This window comes from Neolamprologus multifasciatus, chromosome 18 (genome assembly GCF_963576455.1).
Source record: "Neolamprologus multifasciatus chromosome 18, fNeoMul1.2, whole genome shotgun sequence".
Lineage (NCBI taxonomy): Eukaryota > Metazoa > Chordata > Actinopteri > Cichliformes > Cichlidae > Neolamprologus > Neolamprologus multifasciatus.
In genome coordinates, this window is record NC_140456.1 from 1,566,236 (window position 1) to 1,580,789 (window position 14,554).

Consider the following 14,554-nt stretch of genomic DNA (forward strand, 5'->3'; position numbering starts at 1 on the left):
AGGCAGCTTACCCGCTCCAGCGTGATCTCCTCGTACTCATAATCAGCCTCCGTCCCGTTCACCTGCAAACACACACACAGGTATCAGCTCACCTGTCGGCTCCTCCCAGCAGCAGCTTATAGGAAGCAAACACGTTAGTAGAACACAGACTCTACTGTACATTAGAAACACTTCACTGAGTCCAGGGTTCAACTGAGCTGCCTCAGGCTCACGTCTAACCTCGGAGAACTGAAGAGTTTTTATTTCCTCCTCTTAAACCTGAAGTTCGTGTGATGCAGCCGTCTGCTCACAGCTTCACTCGCCGACTCTGATCTAACACATTTCCTTTAAACCGTCCAATTAACAGGAACGTGCTGCAGCACTGAACTGATGAGAGGAGAGCGAAGCAGATGCTTCTTCAAATATTTCTCCAGCGACGCCGTGCTGACAGCGGCCGGAGTCCACGGGAGGCAAACATCAATTTGATAAAGACGGGTCCAATGCTGGGCAGGTGAGGCTCCAGCTGGACCGACGGTGAAGATGGAGTCACCAAACATCTCCACTGAGTCCTGCATCCTATCCATTGTCTGTGGATCTACCCACCCACCTATCCACTCACGACTCCATCTTTATCCATACAATCATCAACACAGGTTTCATGCCTTCATGCATCTGTCATCATCTTCCATCACTCATGCATCCACTCAGAAAGGAGCAGCACTCACGTATGGGGGTGTGTCCAGGCTGTCTGCGTTGACCACCACAGGCGGAGGATTGGCCTGCAGAGACGAGGAGACACGTCAGAACATCACAGAGGAAAAACATCTCCACCCTACAAACACCCTCCACCCCACGCTGCGCCCGGGTCGGCCGCCGCGCAGCTGCTACAAGACTAACTCTCCTCATGATGCTAAAACAGGAAGCCCGAGGATTTGAGCACAGATTAGCGAGCACGAGCGTACGTACGTGGTGGCGCTTCACGCTGCAGAAGCAGTTCTGAAGCATGAAGCCTTAAATGAAGAAGCAAATCAAGAAAATCGATCAAATCCAGTCGTGCAGAAGCTGCTCCTTCACCTCGTCTTCCTCGTCTACTCTCGCTCGCTCGCCCGGGAGGAGCCAGATGGGCTCTGAAAAGTCAAACGGGGGGAGCGTGGCATTCCTCCCGCTGTTTCTATCTCTAATCTGCTTGCTTCATCAGCGCCACAGCTGGACGGCCGACACTGAAAACCGAACTCGACAGAAAGCCGCAGAGCCAAATGAGCGAGGAGGGAAGTGAGGATGGAAGGAGGGAAGGAAGGAGGGATCGAGCAGAGAAGGAGGAGAGGAGGAAAGTCAAAAAGGAACAAAAAAAGGAGACCTGTGACGTTGGAGGGATGGCGGTGGTCTCGGCTGGGATTGGCAAGATTGGGATCACGGGGATTATGGGTGAGGAAGGCGGGGCGGCCTCGGCCTGCTGAACAATAGCATGGTGAGGGGTCAAAGGTTAGACACAGATGAACAGCCGGTGAAGGAGGAGGAGAGGATGTATGTGTGTGTGCATGCTGACTGATAGGGGGCGTTCGTTTAGGTCGAGCCGAGGTGCCGGATGGGAGGAGTTTGACAGAGAAGGACCGCCAAGTGTCAGAGAGGTCGGCCAATCACAGGAGGTCACTGTGTGAGTGACACCTGACGATCCTGATGTGGCAAACTCGCCCATCTGCTGTTCTGAGAATTAAAGCCGTGTGTGTGTGTGTCTGTGTGTGCGTGTGTGTGTGTGTCTGTGTGTGTGTGTGTGTGTGTGTGTCTGTGTGTCTGTGTGTGTGTGTGTGTGTCTGTGTGTGTGTGTGTGTGTGTGGGGTAAATCCTCAGTCCCTCGGTACAGCTCCAGCAGGGGGCCGACGTCCTTCATGTCATTACTGAAAAGCAGCGGATATTTCAATCTGGGAGTTTTAACCCCGACAGCCAGTGATGACATCGGCACAGACCCTCAAAGGTCAAAGGTCACAGCTGTATCTGCGACCTCACGTCCGAGTTTCTACTGACGCTAAAGAAGAAACCGCACGCCCACATGTTCACCATGACGTCACTGATCGTTTCACCTCCAACTCCCAGAAATCAAACGAGGAGCTCGAGGACCGATTTGATTCAGCTCCAATCGAACGATCAGCTGGCAGGTTTACAAATATCTGTAAACAACGTTGAATAAATGTGCCTGAACACGGCACAGCCGCCAAATTAAGACACGCCTTTAACTTTACCATCTACAGCATATGTGTCAAACATTTGGCCCGCGAAGCCATACCAAATTACTGTTAGAGCTGACCTACTGGTATTTTACAGCTAATATATATATTTTTTAGTATTAAGCTTTGCTTGTTCCATATTCAGTTTTTTAAGCAAAACTTCTTAACCATAAGAAAAGATTCATTCTGATAATTGGAGGAAGATTTTTTTTTTCAATAAATATTAATGTTAGCTGGAACTTTGTTCCAGATTTGAATTTTGACCCACTGTGTATTTGAGTTTGACACTCCTGGTCTAAAGCATCACTGTAGCTTTGTCGCTAACGCAAAGGGAAACAAAGCAGCTGAAGAGGTGCTTATTCAGGTTTCATCTTGTCCGTCAGGTGTTTGTTTTTACCGCTGATGGCTCCGCCTCTTTGCTCCACATTAAAACTACGATAGCATCGTCCTCGCTGCTGTTGAGTCTCAGCTCCGACTCAGTCTGGCGACACGTTTCTATTGTGGTTCTATTGTTCTCACAAATGCTGTCGAGCGTAACCAGCGTCGCCTTCAGGCTGTTTTTCACTCCACAGCAGCCTCTTCATGATTTCATGATGGGCCCACTCGGCGTTTGATTCAAAGGTGAACTTGTAACTGGTTTTAGTGGAAACATCATCACTGGTCTGAACGAGCCAGCAGCTGGCCAATCACATGCAGACGTTTTTACCAGTGCTGCGTATTAGATGTCAGACGCCTCGTTGCGATGCTACGTGCTGCTGGGGAACTACAGCATCAACAAGCTAACGTTAACTAGCACCAGCGCTCCCCGACAGCAGCAGCACAATCTGCCCATGAACGCCACAGCGGCTCCACTCGTGAGTTTCAGCTCGAGAAACAAACAGCCTTTACAAGAGTGGATCGTCTGCAGCCATGCTGCTGTTTATTCATCTACTAAGAATGTAAACACACAAAATAAACCTTTGTAAACTGTTCAGACACAACCTGTAAATGTGTGTGATGCACGTTTGTGACAGAAATGTAAAAAAAGCCATGATCTTTTTTCTGTTTCCTGTTTCAAAGATTTTCTTTCACGTCTACATTTAATTCAGCACCCCTGCGTGCACCGTGAAGACCTGCTGCGTGTACATGAAACACCACAGAGGAGCGAGCGGCGGCCCTCACCGCTGTGACCTCCGTTATGCAACAGCAGGACCTCGTGAAGCTGCTGGCAGGAAGCGCCGCTGCGTTTCCAAGAGGCTTAATTGTTGTGCCGCAGCAGCAGAACCCGGAGCCCATGGAAAACCAACAGCCGCTAAAATTAGCCCCGCACATCGACCGCATTGATCCGCCAGCCCTACTTCTGCGGCTCCGCTCGCCGGAAAGCTGCTGACAGCGAGGCTTAATTACTCCCAAAAGACACGAAACTGGTTTAACAAATGCAGCGACACACAGAGAGGGCAGAGGTTACGATCTCATCTATCAGACAGCGATAGACATCAACAACAACCAATCAGACGCCCACCAATCGATTTATTGACCAATCAGGTTTCCAAGCTGATGTTTGACCCCGATGAACTCACACCGCCGACATCAGTCCTTCAGTGTAAATATCAACACAGCTGAGCCTGGAGTTTATAAAATTACACATTAATTAGTATTTTTACAGTTGATGATTTTACCTGATGACACACGACCCCAAACTTATCATCACAGACTGTATATAAAAGATGGACAGCCTCAAGCTGACCATTTTCACCATCTTGACCTTCAGTCAGTGACATGTTAGCCCCGCCCTGAATATCCCATCATCTTCATCTCCAACACGAGCACCGCGTTTTATTCAACAGGACACAAAACTGAAACCATGAACTCTTAACCAAGGTCAGAGGTCAGAGGTCAGAGGAGTCTCCCCCTGCTGGTTTATTACAGAGAATCTATGTCCTGCTTTCAGTAAATGAGGCACGTGTGTCACTTTGGTCTTCAGTGTACCAGCGAAGCCACACAGATTAAACGACCCCCCACTCGAGCCCCTAGCTGCAGCTCCCTGCATCCATAACAATCTGAACGTCCGCTGGTGGGAGGAGCCACAGACGCTTTGGACCGAATCGGTGATGAAGCCAAATGTAGCGACGGTGTGACCACAGACCACCACTTAAAGATGGGAGCTTTGAAATGTGCAGCCGATGAATCTCCAACCAAAACACGTGGATCACACCATCGCTCATGTATTCGGTCGTAAAACGGCGAGGTGCTGGAGAGTGTTTAAGTATGGATTTAAACGTGATGGCAGGGTGATGTGGCTGTCACACGTGGACACGCAGTCCATCGATTCTCCATGTAGTAACTCTGACCGACCACAGGTCTCGTTCACACACACTCCTGCTACAACAACCACCAAAACAGCCAGTTCTCCAGTGTGACCTTGAACTCAGCAGGTTTTCGTTTGTTTCACATAAAGACTCGGACACTGAGCGTCTCCTGAAACCTGACTGTAGTTTTTAGTCTCAGCTGATTTTACTGAAACTCTACAAACATCAGCACTTGTTGATCTGACTCTGCTACAATCTTTGCGTCCTTTAGAAATGCAATCAGTGGTTAAAGGAGAACAACCTCCACCCGCCCACCGTCGGCTGCTCGTGTCTGTGGAACAGCCTTCAGCTTCCACTCTCCGTTCTAACAAAGCGATCTTTTACTTCTTTAAACGTACGGCGCTCAATCGACAAAGTTTTAGTTCCCGCAGTGGAAAAATAAAAATCTCTGGTCACATGACGTCGCTACCTTTCTGTAAGCGAAGGGCACCCAGGAGATCTCCTTCCTGGCGCTCTTGACTTTGGCCGTACTCTTGGTCGGGCTTTTCTTCACGCTGTCCCGCAGGTTGAGGAACCGACTGCGAGCTCGACAGGACGCCGGCACGGTGCAGGCGGTGAAGGTCGACAGCGACGCCTGGACCTGCGGGTGATTGAACGACTGCTGCTGCTGCTGCTGTCGGTGGAGCTCGATGGCGTGCTGCCTCTGCAGAGGGTGCAGGTGGGCGATGGACTCTTGCAAGCTGGCGTTGACCCGCGGCAGCTTCTTCTCGCCGTTCACGGCTTTAGACAGGAAGTCCTGCTGCAGGTAATGAGTGGTCATCTTCCCAAACGGAGGAGGAGGAGCTGGGGGAGGAGGGGGAGGAGGATAAAGAGTGAATGAAAGATGCTTCCTTCGAGTCCAGAATGTTCGACGCCTACGACGAGACGGCGATACTTCCAAACTCTGCCGTGTTACTCCTCCACCTCCGGCTCCACAGAGCAGCAGCTCCCTCTCTTCTCTCCCGGCTCACCCCTCCCTGCCGGCTGCTCTTTCTCTGTGACACCCTCCCTCTCGTCTTCTCTCGTTCTCCTGCCAATTAATCGGCTCCAGCGAGCGAGGCACATGTCAGCACGAGGGGGGGTGACGGGCAGCTCCACTCGCTGCATGAATAATCGATGCTGCCCCCGGATTCAGACACAGCGGCGTGCGTGTCAGCAGCGAGGGGGGAGTGCGACGAGGACTCCCGGTTAGCGGCGGGCGGGCAGGAAGCCGCTTTAAGCCTCTGCTGTAGAGAAAAACCCGACGATCCTCACGTCTCCACCCGAAGCTGCAGGTGAAAAACACGCAGGCCTTCTCTCTCTCTTCACTTAAATAAAATGTGCTCCACAGCAGCGTGGACGCTCCTGATGGATGTTTACTCCGTCAGACCTCCACGGCCTGGTTACAGGTGCAGCTCTGCAGGAACGTCGCTCTGACGCTGTGTTTTCCTCCAAGTGAGGTGATAAATTATTCACATTTAGCAAAATATTGTTGAAACTGCACACAGATGATGTTGGAAACACTTTTAAAAATGCCAAACTGTTCCAAAGCCACATAAACAAAAGATCTTGGCTCAAAAATCCTCATAAATGCAGATTTTGTTTCCTGGGATTTCCTGAGTGTGCAGTTTGTCTGTGATGAGGAGAACGAGCTGCAGCAGATATCTCACACTTATACCTGCACATCATAAACTCTGACATTTCCACACCAACATCCAAAACCTGCGTTTCACTGAAAATAATCAAGTCTGTACCAAAACTCAAAGCTATGAACGCACTTCCTGTTGTGGCAGATGGTTCATTATATGGACGATGGAGAAACACCTCGACTTTCTACTGATGTAAATCTGCTCATACGGCGCCGTCATGGAGGCTGAGTCACATGATTCACAAACAGCAGAAAGTCGACGCACCAAGTGTGTCACAGTAAACAAACATCATCTCTCTGCTCCATCATCACCCAGCGTTTAGAGCCACATCATGACTCCACGGTGAGGGCCGCGGAGAAGCACCGAGGATCTGCTGGAGATTAGGATTAAACTGCTGCTGTGCGTCTGCAGCTCCACCTACAGGCCACTCACGTCAGCACACGGCTGCACTGTAAACAAACCAGCGATTCACAAATACCAACAGCTTTTCAATGGCGCTGCTTGTTCTACACAACATGGGTGGTTTTAGTCATGTAAAGGAGCTGTGGAGGATTAACCTCAGTAGTCTTCCTCCTTCCTCGTTAACGTGCAAATTTATGCAGCAGGAGCTCTGAAGTCTGCTGCAGGGAAAGTGGTTTATACAGACTAAAGCTTCTCTCGCCGTCTTTTCTCCAACACTAAAGAAAATATTAATCTCAGGTGTGAGAAAACAACACCCGGCCTCCAAAATAAGTCTGGCTGAAGGTGCGAACAATCCAAACATCTTTATCCAGACCACAGAAGCTGAAAGTGGCCTCATTTCACAGGAAACTGCAGGAACACAGCAGAACCGTGGAGGACTTTTACAACCAGCTTTAGATCCGTTTGATTTTGTGCTTTTACAAAACGACATCATCTGCATATAGCGATAGTTTCATTTGTGTTTCTGTTACTCCATAACAGCAGCAGCCAGAGGAGCAGTTTTACAGAAACGGGTTGTGAGATGTTTCTGTCACGATTTCTGCCTTTATAAAAACTAAGAGAAAAAAATCCACAGATTTGTGTTCAGTGAGTTAAAACAGATTCACTGACTTAACTACAGGTGGAATAAATCCTACTGAAACTCCAGAAAATTACTTCAGAACGAAACCATTCTGTTCAGGTTGGTTCAGTTTGAGAATCAGAATCCCAACACCACCACAATCCCCCGCTAGCAAATATTTGGCAACGACTGAGAGGAAGAACCCCGTTTTATGGGTGATTGCAGCGTTATCACTGAAGTAGCTGACCCCATGTTGTTAGGGTTTACCTTCAACTATCTCTACTTTCAAGATTAGGCTTCAAACTTTCCTTTTTGCTAAAGCATATAGTTAGGGCTGGACCAGGTGACCCTGAATCCTCCCTTAGTTATGCTGCAATAGATGTAGGCTGCCGGGGGATTCCCATGATGCATTGAGTTTTTCCTTTCCAGTCACCTTTCTCACTCACTATGTATTAACAGACCTCTCTGTATTGAATCATATCTGTTATTAATCTCTGTCTCTCTTCCACAGCATGTCTTTATCCTGTCTTCCTTCTCTCACCCCAACCAATCACAGCAGTTGGCCCCGCCCCTCCCTGAGCCTGGTTCTGCTGGAGGTTTCTTCCTGTTAAAAGGGAGTTTTTCCTTCCCACTGTCGCCAAAGTGCTGCTCATAGGGGGTCATATGATTGTTGGGTTTTTCTCTGTATCTATGAAGCGCCTTGAGGCGACTTTTGTTGTGATTTGGCGCTATATAAATAAAATTGAATTGAATTGAACTGAACTAGGGGTGGGCGATAGAAGCGATATAAATTTGGCCAACGAAAGAGATTTTGACTATATCGCTCTATCGTGATAGCGCATGTTGATGATGTCATCAAGCTGCGCCTGTTTTGATCGAAAGCATCGCAGCGGCTAAAACCATTATCATCTGCAAATTATGGCGGGCGACAGTCACAGCAAAGAGATGAAGCACTGTTGAAATACGGGGAAAGCCAAAAACTGTGCTTCCTCCACATTGATTCATTAATGTTGAATTCTCTCGCAGCTGCTCTGTTCCCATATTGTTGCAGTATATTAATAACTAACCTCGTATTGTGGATGAATAATCTCAGTTGTTCTCCTGACTGACGTTTGGTCCGTGTACAGCATCCTGCTATGTGATTGCATTTGTCCCTGACCACCAGAATCCCTCACGTCAACTTTTATCGAGTGGAAAAAAAGTTCATCCTCCAGCTTCACTGTGCTAATGTTATGCTAACATAGCTGTGTCGCTAGCAATCACGTAGCACAACATGTTTAGGTGTAAACTAGCGAGCTAACTTCCTGTTAACTTCTAACTCCGTTAAATTGAATAAATTCTGTTTTCATGGATGTTAAACTTAATTGTTACACCTGCTAAAGCAGCAACGCTGATCATTTTATTAAAGATGAAAGAATTGTCACGTCTGGACTGCTCTGCCCGAACACTAAACAACTCACGAGGGAACAGAGGAGTAGAACTACCAACCCACCCAGGAGCGTCACTTTGGATCTGACAGTAAAATCTTCCATTTAACAGTTCAACTGTCAGAATGAAAGATGAAAGATTTGGACTTTGGTGATGTCTGGATGTAATTAGAGTAACTTTGACATGAACACAGACCTGCATCAGGTTCGCCTGCCAAACAAAGTAACGTCTGCTGCTCGGGGTAATTAAACCGTGCATTTCAACATCCCACCAAACACAGCACTTCAGTCGTCACGTTATTACTCTTTCCTCACACTGTGCTCATGTACAGCAGTCATTAATGGTGCTTTTAGCTCCGTTTGCCTGCTGGGTGTCATATCTCTCTCTGAAGAAATGCAGCTAATGATCGTCTGACAGCTGCAATCTCACGATGACTCACAAACTATAAACAATCAAACTTTCCCATCATCAGCTCCAGTCCTCATCTCACCTCCTGCATGGCCTCTGATCCAGGAGTCGTCACGATCAGCTCTGAAACTACAAAACTACCCGAGGTTTGATTCCAGCGTGAGCTCGCTCGTCGGCGTGTTTGTTGGGCTGTGACGTTCGTGTCAACAGCTGGATTATCACCACTCGTCCGCTGACTTCATTTACCTGGTTATAACCAAACTCAGACGTCCATCTGTGAGTGGTTTATCTCAATCTATCGTTTCCACAACTTTATGTCACCAACCTCATGACAACATTTCAACCAATCAGCATTCGGACTACGCACAGATGTGCTGCTCGCCTCCTGATGGACCACATCTGTGCATTTCACATCATTCCTTTCTGTGAGTTGAAGAACAATGCTGACCCACAATGACCACGACTGCAGACTCATGTTAACATGTTTAAGAGTTGCCATGACCTCCTGATGTGACCAATGAGAACAGCAGGAACGATGAAGCAGACACTGATGAGATATTTGGGTCACAGGTGAATCGGCCTGTGGACAGAGCCCACAGTGGCAAACATTTCACCCACTGCTCAGCGTTTTACTGGAAAATAAGAGACTGACTTCCAGTCTCTTTCTCACAGTGAGGATTACAGAGTAATTTTAACGATGCTACGTTGTCGTAGGAACTGAATCAGAGATGGAAAAGTTGGATCAGTCCCTGGGAAGCGTGTTCCCGTTTGTAACAGAGTCTGACCCGGAGGCAGCGCAAATAAACTGAACATCAACATATGATCCGACTCGGGAGGCGTGAAAGCACCTGAGGGGAATTATCGCCTCTTTAGCTGCTAAACGATCCTCAGCTGGTTCGTTGCCATCGAAAACGCCGTCCACGCCGTCCACGCGCCGCGTCATAGCCCGCTGTAACCACCCGTTACAACCTCGCTGTGATAAAAATACAGCTGCGGACGAGCGTGTATGTTAACATACGAGTGTGTGTGTGTCAGTAAATGGGGGGAGGTGGTCGGGTAGCGCTGTGTGTCAGGAGCCTAGAGGTTGCTAGGCAACGCCAGGGAAGGCATGTGCTACTGCAGGGGTTCCTCACATCTGCCCAGAACATGATGCTGCTGTTTATGCAGGTAAACCTGTTCGGCGTAGCCACGCAGAGGCAGAGAGCGGGTCAGGGAAACCTGCACAGGTACGACACCGACCCCCGAGACTCCGAGCGCCACCTCGTCCTCGCCGTCAGATTCAAAGCAGAGCTCTGGAACATTCACACATCGAGACGACACGTTAATGTAAAAACCCGCTCACGGCCGCTGCAGCCTTATCAACAAATCACCTCAGTGACACACGCGCGCTGCCGCATGTTCTTTATCACGACGTGAATCTGCTGGATGCGGATCGAGGGCGTTTCTGGACCAGATGTGAGCGTTTGTGCGCGAGCCGACACATGACGCAGCAGCACATCTCCTGTTGCAACTTTTACACATCAGCCAGCAGCGTCACGCAGCAGACGGCCCGATCGATACGCTCACCACACACACACACGGGGGAGTGCATGACCGTATGAACACACGTGCTAGGAAATGAGTCACGCTGCACGCTGCAGCACCTCCCCCTACCTCCTAACCTTTGGGAGGATTTATTTTCCTCATAGGTGGGAGGTGGAGGAGCTGGAGGAGGGGGGGCGACCTACCAGTAGGCGCCGGTGGAGCCGCTTGGTTCTCCTCAGGGTGCCCATGATGCGGCGGCCCATCTTTTTGGCGTACCACACAGAGTTGAGCATGTTGATGCCGCCGCTGCTGCTGCTGCGCTGAAGGTGGTGTGTCGCCTCCTCTGCGCCTCCTCGCTCCTGCTGCAGGCTGCGGGGTGGCAGAGGTGGTGCTGGCTGGAGAACAGACGATGGGAGGGGGCTTCACTCCACCTTGGGTCCCCCCCCCACCCCACCTCCTCGTCTTCTTCCTCTCAGACACAAACAGGGAGGCTGCAGAGGAGCCGACGGAGGTGACCGGGAGATGAGCCGAACCGCGGTCGTCCTCTTCCTGTCAGCGGGGATAAACGCTCGTCATGGCGCGGGGGTGACGGGGGGAGAAAGCGCGGAGCCTCTGGGGGGGGATTAACGTGGCGACGGGGTGAGAGAGCATCGCTCGGCAGCCGGTCGGCGAGCCTCCGTCTGTGTGGAGCAGACAGCAACAGCAGACTGCAGGGCTGACGAGAGGACGAGCGAGAGAGAGAGCGTGTGTGTGTGTGTGTGTGTGTGTGTGTGTGTGTGTGTGTGTGTGTGTGTGTGCGTTTAAAGAGAGCGCAGGCAGGGAGGAAGTTGGTCCTCTGATCTCTTCTCTCTGCAGTCTGGAAACCTCACACAGTCTTCCTCCTCCTCCTCCTCCTCTCAGCGGGGTTGGTCCAGCTGACCTTTGTCCTACTTCAGACTCCGAAAATGAGTCAGCAGGGAAGACTCCGAGTTTTCCCGGTGTGGAGATCACAGGAGTGTCGGTCACGACGGCACAGCGAGTTCATCTAGAGCATTGGTGGCAAACATGTGGTCCTGGGGCCAGAAACAGGCCACCCAGGGTCCAAATCCGGCCCACAGGAACATCAGAGATCAATGCACGTATCAAGGAGACCACTTTTATTTCTGTAGTGCAGCATTGATATAATTTTGATAAATCTAGAATATAACATTTTTCTTTAGTCATTTAAATGTTATAAATTAAAAACTGTGATTTATAATACGCAGTTGTAACCTGGACTCATCGATTCTCTGTGCCGATGTTTTTAAATGGCCGTTATTATTCTGCGATTTTCACTTCATTACGGGATTTTGTACATTTTCCTTTTAAGGACATAAACCTGAGAACAGGAAGTACAGATGAGTCCAAGTCTGTCACATGATGAAGCAAAGTGTCCGTTTAATTAACATGCACCGTCAGCATCAGTCACATCACTCTACGTCAGCTAAAATAATATATCAGTGGTGCTGGTCTGAAGGCGGGGCCAAAATGTGGTCAGTCTGGTTTTATCCACCTGCTCGCCTGCTTCCTTTTTTCCAAGCAAAATAAATGTTTTCTTATTAAAGTATGGTGCATATACTGCATTTAAAACTGTCAAACAGCTTTAATTTGTATAATTTTTACTAGATTGATATCAAAGTCTAAAGTTGTGGTCATTTTTAATAAAACAAGACTTTCTGCTGAATCATGTTTGTCTCAATTTTAGTCCTTTAAACGTTTTCTGCTGTAAGCGCCGTGTTGGGCCCGAGGTCACTGATGAAAGCTTCTCTTACAGACACTAAACCTCTGACGTGGTGTCCAACCAGGCTCTGCCCAGGACACGTCTTTCTAACAGTTATCTGATCCATGAGCCAGAGGAAATGCATCTGTACGATGATGACACCCCGCTTTACGTAGCAGCTGATCCTGATGACCTGAGGCCACCGTGTCCTTTAACCAGGCTGTGGATGAACCCCAAAGACCAAACTTCATCTTATACAAAGAGAAGAGAGCGATGAGTCAAAAGCTTTACATTTATTTGATCTGAAGATGAATTTAAGAGTAAATATGTTGAGTAGAAGTTCTGAGGTCAAGACTCTCAGAGGTTTGGATGTTTCTTTGTTACTCAGTTTGTTACACACTTTCACTGTTTCTCGATTACATGAAAACTAATGAACCAAAGTTCCTGAAAACTGAATCGGTACAAATGGGGCAAAAGGAGGAAACAAAGGAGGAGCGCGTTCAGTCCAGATCCAGAATATAGTGTTTAAGGGAAGCATTGAAACCTGTTTACAGCAGAAACAACTTACTCAGGTGTTATATTTGACAGTTCTCTTGAGTCTCTTGAGAAACACTCTAAACAACTTGTCTGGAACTGTTTTTATCATCTAAGAAACATTTCTAAACTCAGACTGGTGTCAAAGGCTGAACTTGAGATGATTATTCATGCTTTTCTCTCTTTTCAATTTCAATTCAATTCAATTCAATTTTATTTATATAGCGCCAAATCACAACAAATGTCGCCTCAAGGCGCTTCATAGATACAGAGAAAAGCCCAACAATCTTATGACCCCCTATGAGCAGCACTTTGGCAACAGTGGGAAGGAAAAACTCCCTTTTAACAGGAAGAAACCTCCGGCAGAACCAGGCTCAGGGAGGGGCGGCCATCTGCTGCGACTGCCGGTTGGGGTGAAAATATTTTATTTCTTCTCGTTTGGATTATTGTAACGGTCTTTTTACGTGTCTCAACAAATCAGCTTTGGATCACCTTCAGTCTGTACAGACTGCAGCAGCGAGACTTTTAACTGGTACAAACAAGAGGTCACACATTGCTCCAGTTTTGGCTTCTCTTCATTAGGTAAATTTTAGGGTTTATTTTAAAATTTTAGTTGTAACTTTTAGAGCTCTGCATGGTGAAGCTCCCCAGTACATCTCTGACCTGTTGAAACCTCATGCATCATCCCGAGCACTTAGGTCTTCAGGTCAGAGGTCACTGGTGGTCCCACGTAGGTTTAAAACACGTGGGGATCGAGCTTTTCACCGAGGCTGTGGACTCTCTGCCGTTGTCTTTACGCTGTCTGGACTCTACTGATTCCTTTAAAAAGCAGCTGAAGACATTTTTATACAAACGGGCTTTTAATTAATTTTAACTTGTATGTCTGATCTTATTGTGAAGCACTTTGTGATTTTTATCAGTGAAATGCGCTATATAAATAAATTTTACTTACTTTCAGGAGAGAAAATCTCAGTAAAACATGTTAGAAATGTATTTTTTAAAATAAATTAATAAATCTATCTCACTGATGTGATAAAGAAGAAAACCTGGCACATAAACTTTAAACTCATGTAAGTTTCTGTGAGATCAGCCACTCGTGTTTCTTCTTGTATAAACCTGTCATAAATGCTTAATTGAACACGTTTTCCCCGCCGTCCACCGCGTTTCCCGCTCATGAAAACGCCCGCGCCGACATTGAACGGTTTCCCTGAAACTTCATAAAGCTTTAAATAGAGCTGGCCCGTCCTCCGCGGACCGACGTGCAGCGCAGACGATGAAGGAGCCCTCGTTTCATGAGCTCTGCTGCTAAATATACTTGAGAGCAGCCGTAAATTTTTCTGTTGGGGACGAAGACGAGGGCAGCTCTCCATTTTATCATCACCCCCCTCACAGTGTTACTGAAAGCCTCACTAAATCTTTCCTTGTCCTTCTGTGCAGGTTCACCCCTCCTCCTCCTCCTCCTCCATTTTCCTGCCGTCTGGATTTTCTTTGTCGACATTCATCTCCTGTGTTGCCATGGCGCTGCTGAGGACAGCGAGTCGAGTGAGAGGTGGAGAAAAGGAGATGAAAAAAAAAATGAAAGGGACAATAAACACAGGGGCGTACAGAACGTCCTCGCGGCCCTCGCCGTCTTTGTGGGATGTGACAGTCCATTTGCTGCGTTATCGCCGTGGAGGCGGTGGAGATAGCATCCACCTGCTGACGTCAGGCGGGGCGGCCGCTGCAGATCAAACGTTTAAGAAACA

At 48.2% G+C, this 14,554-nt stretch overlaps 1 protein-coding gene across 11 annotated transcripts in view; it reads right to left on the reverse strand.

Annotated features, from left to right (window-relative positions):
* Window positions 1-14,554, reverse strand: part of dlg1b (discs large MAGUK scaffold protein 1b) — a 100,682-nt gene that overhangs the window by 15,470 nt on the left and 70,658 nt on the right. For 6 of the 11 annotated variants that reach the window (XM_085140621.1, XM_085140622.1, XM_085140623.1 and 3 more), the window contains 3 exons: window positions 1,337-1,432; window positions 705-758; window positions 12-62 (listed from right to left, as the gene is read on the reverse strand). In XM_085140621.1, the coding sequence (XP_084996747.1) occupies window positions 12-62; window positions 705-758; window positions 1,337-1,432 (201 nt within the window). The remainder of the gene's footprint in view (window positions 1-11; window positions 63-704; window positions 759-1,336; window positions 1,433-14,554) is intronic. The other 5 variants (XM_085140624.1, XM_085140629.1, XM_085140628.1 and 2 more) reach the window with 1 other exon arrangement.